The sequence below is a fragment of the Cyprinodon variegatus genome, unplaced genomic scaffold, assembly GCF_000732505.1.
Source record: "Cyprinodon variegatus isolate N-32 unplaced genomic scaffold, C_variegatus-1.0 Scaffold934, whole genome shotgun sequence".
NCBI lineage: Eukaryota > Metazoa > Chordata > Actinopteri > Cyprinodontiformes > Cyprinodontidae > Cyprinodon > Cyprinodon variegatus.
The window spans coordinates 89,418-108,295 of NW_015151387.1; the positions used below are offsets into that span (position 1 = coordinate 89,418).

The 18,878-nt window shown below is 40.4% G+C and overlaps 1 protein-coding gene across 1 annotated transcript in view; it reads left to right on the forward strand.

The window, feature by feature from the left end:
* Positions 1–4,080: 4,080 nt before the first annotated feature.
* Positions 4,081–18,878, forward strand: part of crabp1 (cellular retinoic acid binding protein 1) — a 42,487-nt gene continuing 27,689 nt past the window's right edge. The window contains exons 1-2 of the mRNA XM_015398423.1: positions 4,081–4,226; positions 14,602–14,780. Coding sequence (XP_015253909.1) covers positions 4,157–4,226; positions 14,602–14,780 — 249 coding nt within the window. The 5' untranslated portion in view covers positions 4,081–4,156. The remainder of the gene's footprint in view (positions 4,227–14,601; positions 14,781–18,878) is intronic.

The window sequence follows — 18,878 nt, forward strand, 5'->3', positions numbered from 1 at the left end:
ACTTTTTTTTTTATAAGTTGGACAAATAATAAACATTATTGATTGCTACATGTTCAGTTTATTCATAAAGCGCCAATTAACAACACATTTCATCTCAAGGCACTTTACAATTCAACCAGATTATAAAGTCAAATTGATAGAAAGTTTTCTATCTAAGGAAAACCAGTTGATTGCATCAACCCGAAGGCAATCCCTCACACTAAGCATGCTTGTAGCGACAGAGGAGAGGAAAAACTCCCTTTTAACAGGAAGAAACCTCCAGGAGAACCAGGCTAAGTGTGAGCGGCCATCTGCTGAGGCCGACTGGGGTTCAAGGAGACAGAAGCAGACATAGAAAAAGAAGCAGAGATATTAAAAAAAGACAACTGTCAAAGCAACTGGAAACCCACAGCCAGGCAGACGAATTCCGAACCAACTCCCATGTCAGAGGATGAAGAAAGCAAGCTAGTCACAGTCAGAACAAAAGGACTACTCTGAGAAACAGGCCGCTGTCAAACCTCTATAAACAAAGGGGTTGATGGCAGCAGCACAAGCTGATATTTCTCTTCAGGATGGAGTCACAGCCAAACAGGAACAGACCAGATGAAGCTACTATTAGAAAAAGCAGAGAGAGCAGAACGTTAGAGATTGAACTAACAGATTCTGCAGAGTGGGGGACTAGAGATAGAATGAAGCAGAATAATGAAAAAGGGGTCCCTATGTCCTCCAGCAGTCTAAGCCTATAGCAGCATAATCAGTTATATTTTAGCTTAATCAATTTAATAACATCCAGATGAAGTGACTGACTAATCGGCTTCTTTTTCAAAGACTCTGGTCCAAACACTATAAGCTCTGCTTTGTCTGCAATAAGGGGCAGAAAGTTAAGAGTGTTCCAGGTTTTTATGTCTTTAAGACATGCCTGTAATCTATGTAAAGGGTTAGCTTCATTTGGATTTATAGACAGATATAGCTGGGTATCATCAGCGTAACAGTGAAAATGAATCCCATGCTGTCTAATATTTCTAATGGGAGCATATATATATATATATACAGTATAGTAAATTGAATTGGTCCTAGCACTGATCTCCGTGGTACTCCACAGGTAACCCTGGAGTATGAGGAAGATTTATCATTAATGTGAATAAACTGAAATCGCTCAGATAGATATGATTTAAACCATTCAACTCTTACAAAAAAGAATATTATTCTGACATAAGAGACTTCAGGTATGATTACACCCCTACCTTGTGTTTGTTTGTGTGTGGTTTGTTCACTGGACTATCCTACTGAGGAGGGGTTGAGAGGAAGCATGTAGTACTAGCAGTTTGCCACAAGGGGGCGTATCAAACACATTGAACTCTCCCACTTCAGCAAACGGCAAGAAAGTTTCTGTCTGTTAAAAGATATAGTTTTGCTATATTTACAGGCAGGCGAACAACATAAATAGTCGAGGAACCAGGTGGAAAAGATCGGCGTTAATCAGCCACCGGGCCAATTAGACCGGTGAGCAGGAGCAAATGAAAAAGCCTACCATCAGGGCCAAGACTATGAGGAAGAGCTTTTAACCAAATTATGTTTGACTTGGAACAGAATAATTCTTTTTAATAAACATGAAAGGAGGTTGTGGTTAATTTGTTCCACATAAATGCAAAACTATCTGTTTGACCATGATTAGAGCTCCACTCACTTTCATTTATTGTTCTAACATTGTTCTGATATTAATAATATATGATTAAATAAGATATATTATAATAACATATTAAAGTTACACAATATAGTCTGAGTTTATGGGCCTTTTTAGACTTAGTCTCAACTTTATTTCCCTTGGGATTGCTCCTTCAAGGAAATTCTGGTTCCTGTAGCTCATATAAAAAATAAAAAACAAGATGCCATTAAAGATACAACATAAAAATACAACAGACAACATGAAAAGAGCGTATATATACAAAAAAGCATTAAAAAGTTGTAATTTCCAGAAATATGTGTCCTTCAGATATAACATTATCTGCACAGTAGAGAGCTAAGGAAAGACTACACAGTAGTTGCCTTGGATTATTGCACTTGTACTGAAGAGATGTACTGACCTTATAAATAAGTTTAAAAAAAAATCAACAGGCTACACAGTAGTTGGCATGTGTTAGAGAGAAGAATATTACACATGAGTGGCAATAGGTAATGTTTTGCACAAGATGTTTAAGGAGGGGGGTGCTGACCCTTGTCCCTCTTCCTATCACCTCCTCCTTCCCCCAATGAGGAGTTGTACAGTTGAATTTGAGGAGGAGCAATCTCCCAGTGATCAGGCTCCTGAGTGATGAAGGCAGTGTCTAGAGGTTGGCTGGCATTGTTCATAATGTCCAGCCATTTGTTAAGTGTCCTTGTCTCTGCCACCGTCCCCAGAGGGTCCAGTGTCCTAACAATCACAGTCTTTTAAATAACCAGGACATTTCAGAATAAAACTCTGGTTCATTCTAAACTTTTACTGTCAGTCAGTATCCCAGAAGGATAATATAAATTTTCCTCCACAGGTTCCTCTGTGTGATATATCCTGGACATATCACAAAGATCAGAGTCCTTCAGAAAAATCTGCAGAGGGAGCTCATATACGTATACTCAAAAACATGCCATTATTTAAAAGCATGATTTTGAATCCCTTTGATTTTTTGAGTTCCTAAAGTAATTAATTGCTTTTCAGGTCAAAGAAGACATCTTAGTCCAGCTTTACTGTATTGAAGGGATACAGCTCTCAGAAGGAGGGATCTACAGTACACTGCCTCCCATTAAAGATGGCAGCCATAAAGGAACAAAAGAGAAGATAACTCCAGTGACTATGGGACAGACGTAAAGGAGCTGTTGGGAACATTGCTTCTTGTTGTGATGGAGACATATTCCTCATATATATATATCTATATATATATATAGATATATATATATACAGTACCGTTCAAAAGTTTGGGGTCACATTGAAATGTCCTTATTTTTGAATGAAAAGCACTGTACTTTTCAAAGTAGATAACTTTAGACTAGTCTTAACTTTAAAGCAATACACTCTATACATTGCTAATGTGGTAAATGACTATTCTAGCTGCAAATGTCTGGTTTTTGGTGCAATATCTACATAGAAGAAGGCTAATTGATGATTAGAAAACCCTTGTGCAATCATGTTCACACATCTGAAAACAGTTTAGCTCGTTATAGAATCTACAAAACTGACATTTCTTAGAGCAGATTGAGTTTCTGGAGCATCACATTTGAGGGGTCAATTAAACGCTCAAAATGGCCAGAAAAAAGGGAACTTTAATCTGAAACTCAACATGGTGGAGGTAATGTGATGGTCTGGGGTTGCTTTGGTGCTGGTAAGGTGGGAGATTTGTACAGGGTAAAAGGGATTATGAATAAGGAAGGTTACACTCCATTTTGCAACGCCATGCCATACCCAGTGGACAGCGCTTGATTGGAGCCAATTTCATCCTACAACAGGACAATGACGTTAAGCACACCTCCAAATTGTGCAAGAACTATTTATAGCAGAAGCAGGCAGCTGGTATTCTATCTGTAATGGAGTGGCCAGCGCAGTCACCAGATCTGAACCCCATTGAGCTGTTGTGGGAGCAGCTTGAGCGTATGGTACGCAAGAAGTGCCCATCCAACCAATCCAACTTGTGGGAGCTGTTTCTAGAAGCGTGGGGTGCAATTTCTCCAGATTACCTCAACAAATTAACAGCTAGATTGCCAAAGGTCTGCAATGTTGTAATTGCTGCAAATGAAGGATTCTTTGTCGAAAGCAAAGCTTGATGTAAAAAAATCTTATTTCAAATGCAAATCATTATTTGTAACCTTTTCAATGTCTTGACACTATTTTGTATTCATTTCACAACATATAGTGGTGAATAAGTGTGACTTTTCAGGAAAACACAAAATTGTTTGGATGACCCCAAACTTTTGAACGGTAGTGAATATATATATATATATATATATATATATATATATATATATCTATATATATAGATATATATATAGATATATATATATATATAAAAGACTTAGCTGGGTGAAACGTGTGCGCGGGGGGCTGAGCTCAGAGCAGAGGAGCAGAGTGAAGGAGGAGGGTGAGGAAGAATCAGAGAGAGACAGCAGAGTGAGGAACAGGTTCCTTCTGCAGCCCTCAGCCTCAGCAGCCATGCCTAACTTTGCCGGCAACTGGAAGATGAAGAGCAGTGAGAATTTTGATGAACTTCTCAAAGCCTTGGGTGAGTCTTCTCCTTTCTGTCCTCACTGCTTAGGTTTGCTTTGCATCATGTCCAAATAAGGGAAAAGAGCCCTTTCTTGTGCTTTAGGAAAGACATGACTCCTAATAAAATCAGATTGTTGCGAGAAGCTGCCTGGAAAAGCAAGCAGAGATGATTCTGAGGGAAAATCCCTCAGAAAATCTCCCAGAATCACTGGGTGCTAAATTCCAGGCTAAACAGACGTAGTATTGTTACACGAGGTGAGAAAAGGGGTGGTGGTGGTGGAGGGGGGGTATAACATTAATCATGTTAAGTATTTAAGTAGGGCATGCATTACTGCAAGGGAAGGTTGGTGGATCACTGTGCTGTTCTTCTTTCTCTTGTCCTCTTCCATCCTTTGTCAACCTGCCCAGTATTTACAGATGATTGTGATGGTTTAGATTTAGAGCGGTTAAATTGGGTCATTTGATTGTGTTGGAGCGATTCGTCACGCCAGAACCAGTGAAACAGACAAGGACATGGCAAAAGAAGCTCGATGCCTGTTAGAATAATCTGGAATTCTTCAGGGAGAGGTCCCACCGATGAGCCCCTAAGCAGCAGCATGGGATATAAGTGGAGTTTTTGTGGATGCAATACAGTGCCACAAGTTAAACTCACTAACCTCTATGTGTTCAGGTTGATTTTATGAGACAGATCAACTTCAAGTACCTATTCCAGCACAAAATGTGAATGAGGAAAAGTGTGGTGTGCAGGTTTACTCCAATACCCCCTACGAGCTGCGGGCTGCACAGATCTAGATCTAGACAGATCTGTCAAGACTTCTGAACCTTGGACCCAATATTCAAAGCATACAGATCAGCCAAATTTCAAAAAAGCCTTTTTTTTTAAAAACAGTACAGCATGTAGCTGCTCGCTAGCTTGGGCGGATAAACCGGATCCTCTGTAGGGATAGAAACTCAGGACAGTGACTTAAAATAACAGGCTGTTCAAGACTGTGAGCAAATTCCCTAACCAAATTCTGAGTCCAGTTAGATCCCAGAGGAAGGAGATAAGTCCGAGAGGGAGAATTTCTACCGCTTGAGGTGTTCAAAGTGATTAGCAGGGCTGACGTCAGCCGACCCCGAGGAGCAAAAGTGTCTGTGAGGGATATCCAGAGCCGAAGTCAAAGCAGAACCAGGCTTACAGACCAGAAGATCAGAGAGCAGAGGAGGTACTGGTGGAGAATCCAAGCCGAGGTCAGAAGCACAGTTCAAGTTCGGTTGACCAGCAGAATCCAGGAATCAGTCCAGAATAAACAATACTGACTGAGCAGACAGGAGCAAAGCAATACTCGGATATCCAAAGGCAGAAACAGGTCAAAATCAGAATCACAGATCATATATTGAGAATGCTAGAGTAACTCTCAGAAAACAGCTCAAATAATATGGCACAGATCGTAGGCAAACAGGCAGCATAAGCAGCAGCAGGAACCAGGGGGACAACATGAGCCACCAATTTGACAGGTGACAGGAGTAAATTATAATGCACCAGCATCAGCGCCAAGATCATGACATCTACAGCTTGCTAGAAGACATGAGATGCAACAAACATTTTGAGGATGTTGACCTCTCTGGCCTCTAAGCAGAAGTTTTGTAGAGGAAAACCAACGGTACGAGATATCCTGAATGCACTATTTTTGTCGTGGAAGAGTAGATGGGTTTGTGGGTGTAACCAAACACAGTGGTTTGGTTGCACCATTGATGGTCATAACTCTGTAGTAGGTCAGTTCAATTAGGGACGGACTTTGGTATAACATGTAACAATCAACTTATTGGTAGACAGAAATATGTAACCACCGGCAACAAAGTGAGATACCCAGGAAGATGTCTGCTAAGAAAAGTAAACAAACAAGAGCCAGTGAATGATCTTCATTACTGCTGCTGTTTATTGTCATGCTGATATGAGACTAGGCTGGAGATTTGGTTGAACTCTGGCCTGTCCAGTGGAAGAGAGACTTGCTGTCGAAATGCTCACCTAACTAGACCGGATCATTCAATGCCTTCTACCCAGTGGCAACTGGGACTGTACCACTTAGTGGAAATACAGGAAAAAGTCTGAAATAAAGGATCTAAACCCTGAACATACAAGCAGGGCTACAATGGAATGGATGTCATGATCTTGGTGCTGATGGCTGGCGTAATTGCTCATTACATTTACCTGTCTAATTCTGCCTGGTTGCTCATTATCGCTCATCTTAGCCACCTGCTGCTGCTCATGTACTTGCATCTAGATATCAGTGTGAAATTTTCCTTGTTGTCTCTGGCCATTGGTGAAAGGGGTTTCAGGACTTCTGGAACCTTGAACCAGCTTGTTCCTGTTTTGACCTGTATCTCTGACTGGGATTCAGACTCCTGGACCTCTGAGCCTTCCTGTTCTGATCTGTATCCCTGACCTGGCTCAGACTCCGGACTCTTTCGGGCTGCAGCATCGGGACACTCTAGGCGGCGCCCGCTGCATCTAGTGTGCAATCCTGGAATCCTACCGTGTTCTCTGGTATGTACTGAGCAGCTGAACTAGGTTAGTGACTTACATGGACAATCATCCTTCTTCAATCCGATTATCATGATCGCTAAGCTGTGTTTCTCCCCAATAGAGCTTCAGTGATAGATGCCCTAGCTCCTGATACCACAGATCCACAGTTAGCTTGTTTTTAAATAAATGGTTTGAAGTAACTCACTGTCTGTCTCGCTTTGAACACTGGGTCCTTCTGTTCTGAATTATGACAATGATTCAAGTGTTAGAATGGCCTGGTCAAAGTCCACAGTGGCCCAGTTAAAGTCCAAACTTGAAAACTTCTTTTTAGAGATTATCAAGCTATTTTCACGACTAATTAGTAAAAGAAAAAAAAAAACATTGTTCAAGTTGGAGAGTTGGACCACCAAAGAACTGGATGTAAAGACAAACCACATATTTGTCCATATATATATTTACCTGAAAACCTAAAATTATTTTCATAATCTGCATAACACCTCTTAATGCCACACATTAAATCCAAAGTTTATATATTTTTTTAATTACAGATTCTTACACTTAATGATTCAAGTTTAGTAAAAATTTTTATTGTTTAAAAAAAAGAACTATAGTACAAAATCTGGAAATATTTCAGGTTTGTCTGAGTGACTGTTCCTTCTTCTGTGTCTTTTCTGTCACCCTTTTTTTCTTAAAGACATACTTGAGAAAAGCATAAAAGCTGGAAGTAAAATATCAGGTTTTCCTTCTTTATTTGTAGTTCTTTTTCCCTCTCCATGTTTTGTGTTTTTAAAGTTGCCAGGACAACAGCTTCTTTGGTGTGATCTTTGGTCTGATGGAAAAGCCTCTAGGTTTAACACCTCATTCAACACATAAACCACATCTGCTAGGGAAGGTCAACAGTTAGTTCTTAGAGAAGACGGTGGTCTGAGAGAGAAACAGAGAGAAGCATCTCTGATGGCTGTCTAATGCGCAGTTCAACGCCACGGGGCCACAACGTTCTATGTATCTGATGAGTCAACGGTTTCCATGTAGTAGAAAAGGATTGATACAATATTTGTTAAAAAAAAATATTTCATTATGTTACAGGGACTATATGTAATGTGTTTTTTGTGATATGGACACAGCATAGAAGAAAACTGTGAAGTGGTAGGAAAAGTAGACTGTGTTTTAAAAATGTTTACCCTCTTTAGTCTGACACCCTTGCAAAAAATGTATGCTTGCCAATTGGCTTTAAAAGTCAAGTATTAATAAAGGTGTTCACTGGGTGCATTTTAATCTCAGCATAAAACTAAGCTGTTCTACAAAGTTTCCGATGTTTCCAGAGAACATTAAAGGAAAAACAGCAACATGTTTGCTAATAGTAAGGAACACAACAGACAGGACAAAGCTCAGGTCTATTTCTGGAAAATGAAAAAGTTATAATAATATTGCAAACTTACCAAGATATTTGCATCTGCCTAGACTGAATAGACAAACAGAACATTAATATGTGAAGTGGCCAAGATGGGCTACAGTTTAGGAGCAAGACAGCTATTAGCTCTGTACTTTACCGTAGGAGAGTGACAAGAAGAAATATGTTGAAAAAAGGCCATTGGAAATCTTTAATACCAGCTAAGATGCAATGTACAGCTGTCTTTAGGAAGGGACTGAGTGAACGGTACTTAAGGGAAGATTAGCTCCTTCATTATCTGCTATCTTTGACTTGCAAACATGCTCCTCCTGGAGCAACCTGCTGCGACAATCTTTGCTTGCATTTTGTTGTTGACTCTTCAGCATTCCCTCACTCCAGGCATGCATGTAGCGACAGTAGAGAAGAACACTCCCCTTTAAAAGACAGAAACGTCCAGCCGAACCAGGATCAGTGTGTTGGGGTCAACTGGGTTTCAAAAAGAGGCAAGCAAGCAGAAAAAGAAGCAGAGTTTCAACAACAAGCAGATACACAAAACTTTTAACCAGCTCCACAGGTGGCCACAGCCTGGTAGATCAGCTTCAAACAAGTTCTGCAAAGTAAAAGACTGCACTGGGAACAGGCCAAGCTCCAACATCTTTAAACAGAGATGTCGATGGAAGCAGCACAGCTAATATTTATATTAACGATGGAGTCACAGCCAAACAGGAACAGACCAGATGAAGCGATGAAGAGAAAAAGTAGAGAGAATATAAAGTTATGAGTGGAACTTGATAAAAACTGCAGAGGGGGGGAATAAATATAGAATGAGGCAGAATGAGGAAAAGTTGTCTCTATGTTAGAAAACTTTTTTTTGCCAGTTTGTATAATGGAGTGTATGTAAAACGCAATTTTAATTTGTACTGCTTTCAGACAGTAATGAGCAGCAACTTAGCAATGAAATGTACATTTCCATTCCATAAAGTGCAGCAGTGATGAAATTTAAACAGTGTGGGAGAAATTTTTTTTACAAAAACACATTAAAATGGAAGTTCAGAGCATTAAATATATGGTGCAAATATGCAGTATTTTAGTTGGGTGTTATCAGTGTGATGCAGAGTCTGTGACATGATTTTGAGTTTTCTCAACAGTTCAGCAGTCTAATGGGAGTGGGGAAGAAGCTGTTGCAGACTCTGCTGGTCCTGCTTCGAATGCTGGAAGTACAAGCGCTTCTGTGCCCTTTTGACTAGTGAGGTGGTGTTTACATTCCAGGTGAGGGTGTCTGTGATGTGCACCCCCAGGAATTTGGTGCTGCTGTCCACCTCTACAGCTGAGCTGTTGATGAGCAGTGGAGCGTGGTTAGGCTGGTTCTTCCTGAAGTCAACAATGATCTCCTTCATCTTCTCCACGTTCAGGAACAGCTGTTATCTCTGAAACCACCAGCTGCTCCACCTCCTTTCGGTAGCCCTGGTCGTTGTTGTGTCTGATGAGGATTGTCGTCTGCTAACTTTACGATGTGATTAGTGGTGAACCTGGGGACGCAGTCATGTGTCATCAGGGTGAACAGCAGGGGGCTCAGGACGGATGCAGCCCTTAGGGGAGCCTCTGCTTATGGTGATGATATCAGAGGTGTTCTGTCCAACTCAATAACTCACAAACTGACTGTTTGTGAAGAGGTCTAGCAGTCAATTGTAGAGGGGTATATTGAAGCCTAGCTGTTCCAGTTTCATTATCAGATGCTGAAGTGAAGTCCAGGAACAGCATCTGCATGTTGGAGTTCCTCTCCTCCAGGTGTGCTAGGCTCAGGTAAAGAGCAGAGGAGATGGCGTCCTCAGTGGAGCAGCTCCGTCGGTAGGCGAACAGGAACGGGTCACATGCTGGTGGGAGATTGGAGACGATGTGTTCTTAAACCAGCCTTTCAAAACACTTCATCATTATGGGTGTCAGTGAGTGGGGTGACCTGAGGCTTCTTTGACCAGAATAATGGTGGCAGACTTGAAGCATGCTGGCACTATGGATTGGTCCAGCGAGGTGTTAAAATGTCTGTGAGGACACCAGCCAGCTGACCTGCACATTCCTTGTACACTTGCTCAGGTATGTTATCGGGGCCTGGGGCCTTTCTTGGGTTGACTCTCCTCAGAGTCTTCCACACATCAGTTTTGTCAAGGTTGAGTGCCTCCTCTCCCTGATGTGGAATGGCTTTCATTGCTAGAGTGCTGTTTAGTGCCTCCAACCTTCCAGATAAATTGCAGTATAGCAACACAAATACAGAGAGTAGCTCAGGATAACCTACCTCTTTTGGATAATTTATAAGAAAGGTAGAGTCACAATAGGGCCAAGGTAGAGTAAAGGAGAAACGTCTGTCCGGGCTGAAATACAAGGTACATTCAGATCTCTGATATCAGATGGAACTTGTTTATTTTGGGCTTTATATGTGAGAAGGAGGATTTTAAATTCCATTCTGGATTTAACAGAGAGCCAGAGAAGAGAAGCTAAAGAGGAGATATATGATCTGTTTATGTTTTTCATTAGAACTCTGGCTGCAACATTTTGAATCAGCTGAAGGCTTTTGACTACAGTTCGATGAGTTCCTGATAGCAAAGAACTATAATAGTCCAGACTTGAAGTTGCAAATGCTTGGACTAGTTTCTCCCCAGCTGGATAGGGGCATCAATACTCTACCTCCACCTACCTCTCTACTCACCCACACAACTACTCTACTCTACTTACACAACAACCTTGGGTGATAACCTAAAGGGACTATTGTGGTTTTGAAGGAGGATCATTAACTAAAACTATTCAAAGATAATTATAAAAACCTTACATAATAATTTTTTTTATTCTTTCTATAAAATCAGTATAATCTACTGAAAACGATCCTCTGTTTGCCCTGCTGATACAGGAGGGCAGCAAAATGTCAAGGAGAAAGAATTTGGCAGGCATAAAGCCATATGGCCATTGCAGTGTCAAACCAAGCATGGAACTATCAGGCAAAATAAGACAACCATGGATAGGCTAAGCTGAAAACAGGACAGTTACCAACCCCTCCTTTTCAACCTCAGTGCCAAAATTCCACAAATTTCATCCAATTTCGATAAATAGCTGAGGTTTTGCTTAATAGCTGAGGTCTCTCAGAGCCACACAGGGCTCATTGTAATTTCATTCCAAAACAAGCACTCTTCTTCCGTTCCCTTTAAAGATTTGTGTGGCCAATTCCAGACAGACACACACACACACACCAAGAAAGGAAGACAGTCAGCCAGTAAGTCTCTATGTCTGAGCTTCTGAGCTAATACAGGTTGGCATGAGAGACTCCAACTCTCTAAATCGGGGAGGGGTGCATGTTGGAAGATTTTCTGTAAAAAAAAAAAAATGGGAGCACAAATAAAAGGCATCTTTGCTCTTGTTTTGTTTTTGGAGTTGTTTTTCATTTTCACAACAATGTGCAATTTAGTTGTTTTATAATTCCTGGAATTTCACAATTTTCTTAGAAATTAAATTGCATTTGTGTGCCTTTTACCAAATCGTCTTAATGGTTCTCAAATGTCCTTGTCATGATCTTGGTGATGATGGCTGGCTTAATTGCTTATTCCATTCACTTCTCTAACTTTGGCCGGTTTCTCATTGCCACATATCCACCTGCTCTTGCCTCCATTTAAGGGATTTGCATCCAGCTATTAGGGCCAGATGACCTTGTTCCCATTGTTGGGGCCAGTGGAGAGAGGGTTTTTAGCTTTCTGTAGTGTTTCTGATTTCCTGATCTGCCTCACATCCACTGATTCTGCCGGCTCCCGTTTAAACTTTCTGTGGACTCCTGGAACACTGAACCAGTCTGTTCCTTTTCTGAACTGTATCCCTGACTGGGATTCAGTATCCTGGACCTATGAGCCTTCTTGTTCTGATCTGTTTCCCTGACTTGGCTCGGACTTCAGCTTGTCTTCCGGGGCTGTAGTATTGTGGACAATCTGGGTGATGCCTGCAGAATCCGGCTGGATCTGTTCTCTATGATGGACTGAACTGTTGAACCAGATTAGATACTCACGTGGATCATGATCCTCCATCAAATTATCATGGTGACTAACCTGTTTCTTCCCAACAGAGCTTCAGTGATAGATGCCCTAGCCGCTAATACCGCATTTCCACAGCCCGCCCGTTTTTGAATAAACGTTTTGAACTGTCTCTCCTGCCTTGAATACTGGGTTGTGTGTTATTACAGTCTGTGGTATTGGGTGTACGCATTACCTCACACTATCTCTGCTAAATACAGTCAAGTGCTGCCACAATTAGTCAATGTAGTCGATATAATTGACGATGGAAATTTGTCGGAAATTTCGCCTATTAATTTTGGTCGGAGCAAACAGCTCATCTGAGTTCAGGTATTTCACAACACTAATTTTGCTGTGTGCAAAACCGCGGGTAAATTGGCTCCCTTTTCCTCTCTGGTCACAAGCTTCTGTTACTCTTGGTTCTGGTTTTGAGCGTGATACAAAAATGTCAGCAGCGGGTGAGCCTGAATCTTGGACGGAGGCATCTGCTAGAAGACCAAAAGTATTCAAAGTATGAGAATGCTTTCGCGCAGCTGGTAATAGAACAGATGTGTCAAGTAACGGAGTACAAATACTTTGTTACTGTACTTAAGCACACTTTTTCGGTATCTATACTTTACTCCATTACTTATTTTTCTTCCTACTTCTGACTTCTACTCATTACACTTTCACACAAGTAACTGTACTTTCTATTCCTTACATTTTTAAAACAAAAGTTACTCGTTACTCTTGGCTTCGGTTTAATCATTAAACGTCGTCAGATGATGACAGTGTCTAAACTTCACTTGTGCCGCTGTTACCCTGAACCCCCACATCCTCCATCTCCTTTCCAGACCTTTACTGGTTGATGATTTTCTTTATTTGGATCCCGCTGATTTTTAATTGGTTACCCCTGGTTTAATGTTTATAAATATTCATTTCAGGTCATGTGCTCCATCCAATGCAGATCATTGGCTCCATCCACATCTAGTGAAAACTAGTGTCATTGGATGAGTCATATAACGCAAACACTCATTGGTTAGCTAAAGGAAATCATCAGAAGCAAGCAGGTGTTCTTCAAACTGCTAACGTGAATTGTCTTTGCCATGCTACAATGTCAGATTCAGAAAAAGATGTTGAAATGTCTGAAAGGTCAGACACAGGCGAGAGCGTATCGGGAGATGGAGACCAACAAGACCTCCCTCATCCTCGGCCCTATCTCTAAGGATTTTTAGAAATAGTCGAAAAGATGAGCTTTCAGTTAATATAGTGGCATCTGGCTGGTTTTTTTTTAAAGCTTACTTTATAGCTTATAGCTTTTATACTTTAAGTAGTTTTTGGAGCACATACATTTTCACTTTTACTTGAGTAAAGAGGTCAAGTTGATACTTCAACTTTTACCAGAGTGTTTTTAAACTGCACTATCTATACTTCTACTTAAGTAACAAATGTGTGAACTTTTGACACCCCTCTGATAGAGTGATAGAGGTCTGACGTGAACTGTAATGCTCTGTTCACATCGGAGCCTTTGAATGCTGGATCAATCTGTGTTCAAGTTGCTTTGATGCTTCGACACTGGCTGCTCTCTACTCTGGTTGTTTTTCTGTTCTGTTCTGTAGCTTCAAGCTGGAAAGCAGCTTGGCTTTATTTTCTTGATGAGTAGGAAACATAGCTTTAACATGTTTTTAAGCAAGTAAGGCCATCTCCAAATGTCTGTGTAGTCAGTTCATCAGAATTTGTGTCCCCTCGCCGGGAGCACACATGGTGTAAGAGTTGAACGAGGAGGTTGAAATTGAGGCGGAGTGAACTTGATCAGCTCCTCCTTAGGTGCTCCCAGCGAGGGGATACAAATTCTGGTGGGGATAACTACCTTGGCACAATGTGGGTGATTTCCCACTGCTGTTAGTAGTGGCTGGCAGTGAATATAAAGAGTTTTTAGGGTTTGTGGTAAAAGCTGCAAGTACCAGAATATACAATCGAGTATTTTTCGCTGGAAGGTTTTAACATTAAAACTTTAAATTTGGGTATTGATTAACTTTTTTGCTGCAATATAACATTTCATAAAAAATGTTATATTGCAGCAATAATAATCAGAGCTCTCTCTCTGTTCTGTCTACATAACATTCCATTCTTTCAACTTTTTTTTATTAACCTTTAGAGTTTAACTCCCCTGATGTTTATTTATTTGTCATATGCAGATTGATCTTTGAACAATGCCATGCAGGCGTATTTATAGTAATTTTTGTGCTTTTGAGACAGCACCTGACTGGAGACAGATGGTTTAGTAAAAAAGCAAAGGCACACATAGTACGATGTAACTTTTTTTTACTTACAAGGTAGCCACAATATCCTGTGGCTACTATGCAAATGCCCAACAGTGGGGATTTTTTTTTGTCATTAGAAAGTTAGTCATTAGTGGCAGCTGTAATGCAGTCTCTTTTTTTTAAACCTTGTGTGTATTGTTTCTGTTCAGGTGTGAACGCCATGCTGAGGAAGGTAGCTGTGGCAGCAGCCTCGACCCCTCAGGTGGAGATCCACCAGGACGGCGAGCAGTTCTACATCAAAACCTCCACAAGTGTGCGAACCACCGAGATCAATTTCCGTATCGGCGAAGAGTTCAATGAGGAGACTGTGGATGGACGCAAGGTCAAGGTAGGACGACATCAAGCACATTCTGGAATAACGTACCTAACTGTCAATAAAGTGGCAAAAAAAGCTAAATTAATCCAATGTTAACCACCTCAATGATGATATCAGTTTGGTTCTTTAAAATGTATTTTTATTGTTTATTTTACTCACCTTTGTGATACGGTGAAGCACAGAATAAAAGACACATTTCTGTTTCATATTGTTTACAGATTATACTGTGAACACTTTTAACATACCAAAGGATTTTATCTGTCTTTTTTAATCTAGAGGAAACTCTTGGTTGTTACGTTACATTTCTGTATATTTCTGTGTTATTTGTTTTGGTGGATTCAGTTACTTTTCTCTGTGAATACATCCTAAGTTTTTGTTGTATCTATTTATGACTAATGCCAGTAATAACTGAGATTTTAGTACTTAAACAAAGGTTTTGAGCCCCCAGGCACCACCTGATCCATTTATAACCTGGACCTTGGTCCAGTGAGCCAATGCACGGAGAGTCTTACCCTCCAACATTCTAAAGAAAACACAAAATTGCCGAGATGGTTTAGCGATTAACTATTGTTCAAAGTCAATTAGCTCTATTGATGGATGAAGTACATGAACAGTGATAATATTAAAACCTACTGAGAGTAATGTCCTAGAGATATATGAATACACTTTGAGATTAGGCCTGAGGATAGGGACTGTAAGGATTCTTAATATGAATAAAAGTAGAGTATTATATAAACAGTGATGACATCATCTCAAGGCCCATTAAAGACATGATATGTCAGAGTGGTTAGGAAAACCAGCTGATTGTATCCAGTCATTGACTTGCAAAACATGCTCCTTCTGGATGAGCCTGCAGCGACGACCTTCACTTGGATTGTGTCATTGACTCTACAGCAAACCCTCACACCAAGCATGCATGTAGCATCAGTGGAGAGGAAAACTCCCTTTAACAGGAAGAAACCTCGAGCAGAACCAGAACTAGGCTCAGTGTGAGCGGCCATATGCCAAGGCTGACTGGGGTTCAAGGAGATAAAGAAACAGGACTATCCTGAAAACAGGCGAAGCTCCAACATCTATAAACGGAGAGGATGATGGCAGCAGCAAAACTGATATTTCTCTGCAGGAGTCACAGCTGAACAGGAACAGACCAGCTGAAGCTACCGTGATGAGAAAAAGCAGATCCAAGTCTGGTCACATCTGCTATGATCTAAAGCATTTGTAGCCTAAGCATTGTCTTCAGGGTCACTGTGGAGGTCAGCTGTTGAGGTAAATGTGATTTCAGGTTAGCTGCATAAACCACATTTCGCAAAAGGAAGGGACATTTAATATAATTCTGCCAGCTGATTGGATAAAACACCAACTGGCATCTGCCTCTATGTCAAGCTTTTAGCCAATCACAGCAGCAGTGGCAGCTGTGACGTATCGCATTATTGATTTTTTTCATAATATATCAAAGTCACACAAAAACTCGCACAAATCGCTTCCTTTTTCTCATTTTTCAAAAAGAAATAGAGGGTATTCCAGCTAAAACTGGTGCAGCCATCTTTGTTTTGCTTCAGCATTCTACTTCTGGTTGACGTAATACATGTCAATGCATTTCATTGGTCCAAAACAATTCTGTATCGAGGCCAGATGCATCTGTTGGCAAGATGTATTTCTTTGGAGTTGGTGAATTTACAGATCTCTTCTTGCTTGCAAGAAGCCTTCTTAAGACTTACCTCCTAGGGGCTCCATGTGTCAACTAGGTGTCTTCTTAAGGTATTTGGTGAGACTGGATTTTATTTAGCCTATCAGATACGTGTAAGCTGAATGTACTTTTAAAAACCCAGTATCACATTCCTTCTATTTTTAAATTACACATCCCTGCATTGGTCTTTCCTACAGAGGAGCAATACAGCATGTTAAAGTTTGTAGTATGTCAAAATGCTGAAAACTGTCCTCTGATGCACTACTTATGTAATAAAATGGAAAAAAAAAATATTACACAGGTATTGTGCTCACTTGTATCTAGAAACTAGCAGTAAACTTTATTTTTAAGTGACAACAGATATGAGTCTGTGGTCTTCAGCCATTTGCTTCAATCGGTGTCAATTTAAAACCTCCTTTTAGTCTAAGAAGTTAATACGAGAACTGTTTTCTTTCAAATCTAAAAAAAAGTGCCTCTCTTATATGTTATTATTATCTAAAAATATTAGGAAAACTTATCAAAGCCAGAGTTTTGTAGTAAAATATCTGGACACAAACTATTTAAACCTCAGATTAGTCCTTATTCAGCCCCCTCTGAATCGCAGGAAAAAGGCCGTCTGACTCGGTCCAGCAAGCACAGACTTCTCCAGAGGGATTTAGTTGATACGTAGCATAGCCTTCAGCTGGAAGCGCTTGCCTAGCCTTTGAGAGGCTGAGCGGCAAAATAGGATGCTAATATGAGAAGCTTGTGTTTCTAAGACTTACGCCGTAGGGCTGTGTTTTCAGACCAGCGTAATTACATTAAATGAGCGACAATGGATCGCAACAAAACAAAAACAGAAAGTAGTGGAGGCCCTCACCTTGATCATTAATCTTATTCTGTTTAAGATCATTGTGATCATTGAACAGCTCAAAGTGAACAGGGAAGCAAATTTTCCTCAGATTGATGTCAGAAACTGATAGATAGAAGAACATCTTTGTCATTCATCTAACGAGTCTCACACCAAAATGTAGAGAGGTGAAACTCCTTCCTCAGCTAAAATATGTGTTTTTGTTCATATCTGATGTCTATTTAATGAATACAGTTTTTTGTTGTTGTTGTTTTATGTGCAGTCAAATTATATTTATTTCTTAAAGACATTATTATGTGATCAAGAGAGAATGTGCTGTCAGATCAAAGTGGCAAATGAAATTTAAACATCTTTTTCTGGTCCCAGCAGTGGTATCATGTGCACGTCTTAGCAGGGAGGGCGGCTAGAGCTGGATGACAGTTTCTCTTTGAAGCCCATTGGATCCAGACAGGGGGGCGGGGGGTCTCTTATCCTCCTGTAGACAAGGCTCCAGCAAGGACAACAGTATTTTTCCAACTCAGTAGAAAAATGTATTAGCTTTTAGAGATCTAGGCAATACAAAAACATTTGGATGGTTATATATCATGAAAAACAGAATCCAATGATGGCTGAACTTGCAAAAAAAATTAGATCTTAAAAAAATATGTAATATATGTAATTCAATCCTTTGGCAATAAATGTGTTCTGCGACATGATACCAAAGGAGGGAACTGGTTTTGTAAAAGAGTCCCTTGATAGAATCTCAGCTCTGAGATATAGAAGACATCTGTATGTTGCATATTTTACAGATTTTAACCACATTATGTGGTTGTAAACTGAATTGTTTGTTGCAAAAATACCATAAAGGTTTCTTTACAACTGTATAATGTTGCTGTGATTGTGTCAACCTGCTGGTGGTTTGGGTTTGGTCCCTCACAGTAACATGTCAAGCTTCCCTCCACGGGTGTATAATGTATTCACACAGACTATGTGCTGCATGCTGAGGAGGGTTATGTAACAGAAAACAGAAGCAGATGATGGCTGAACTTGCTTTACTTGCTGAACAAATATCTTGTTAATCTGGGGTTTTTAGTTTTAAGGAGCATGAGGTCTTTCTTTATATGAATATTACAAAACAGCAGTAAATAGCTGGGCAAATATGTTTAATGTTGCAATGAACTACACTGCTCAAAAAAATTTAAAGGAACACTTTGAAAACACAAGATCTCACTGCAGTTTATTTCTACTGATTTGGACTGGGTGATGTGTTAGGAACAAAAGGATGCCACATCATTTGATGGAAATGAAAATTATCAACCTGCAGAGGGTTGAATTCAAAGACACCCCAACAATTGCAGTGAAAAAAATGTGTGGCAACTAGTCCATTTTGCTAAAATTTCATTGCAGCAACTCAAAATGGTATTCAGTAATTTGTATGGCCCCCACGATGCATGCCTGACAATGTTGGGGCATGCTCCTAATGAGACAACAGATGGCGTCCTGGGGTATCTCCTCCCAGATCTGGACCAGGGCATCACTGAGCTCCTGGACAGTCTGAGGTGCAACCTGGCGGCGTCGGATGGATCGAAACATA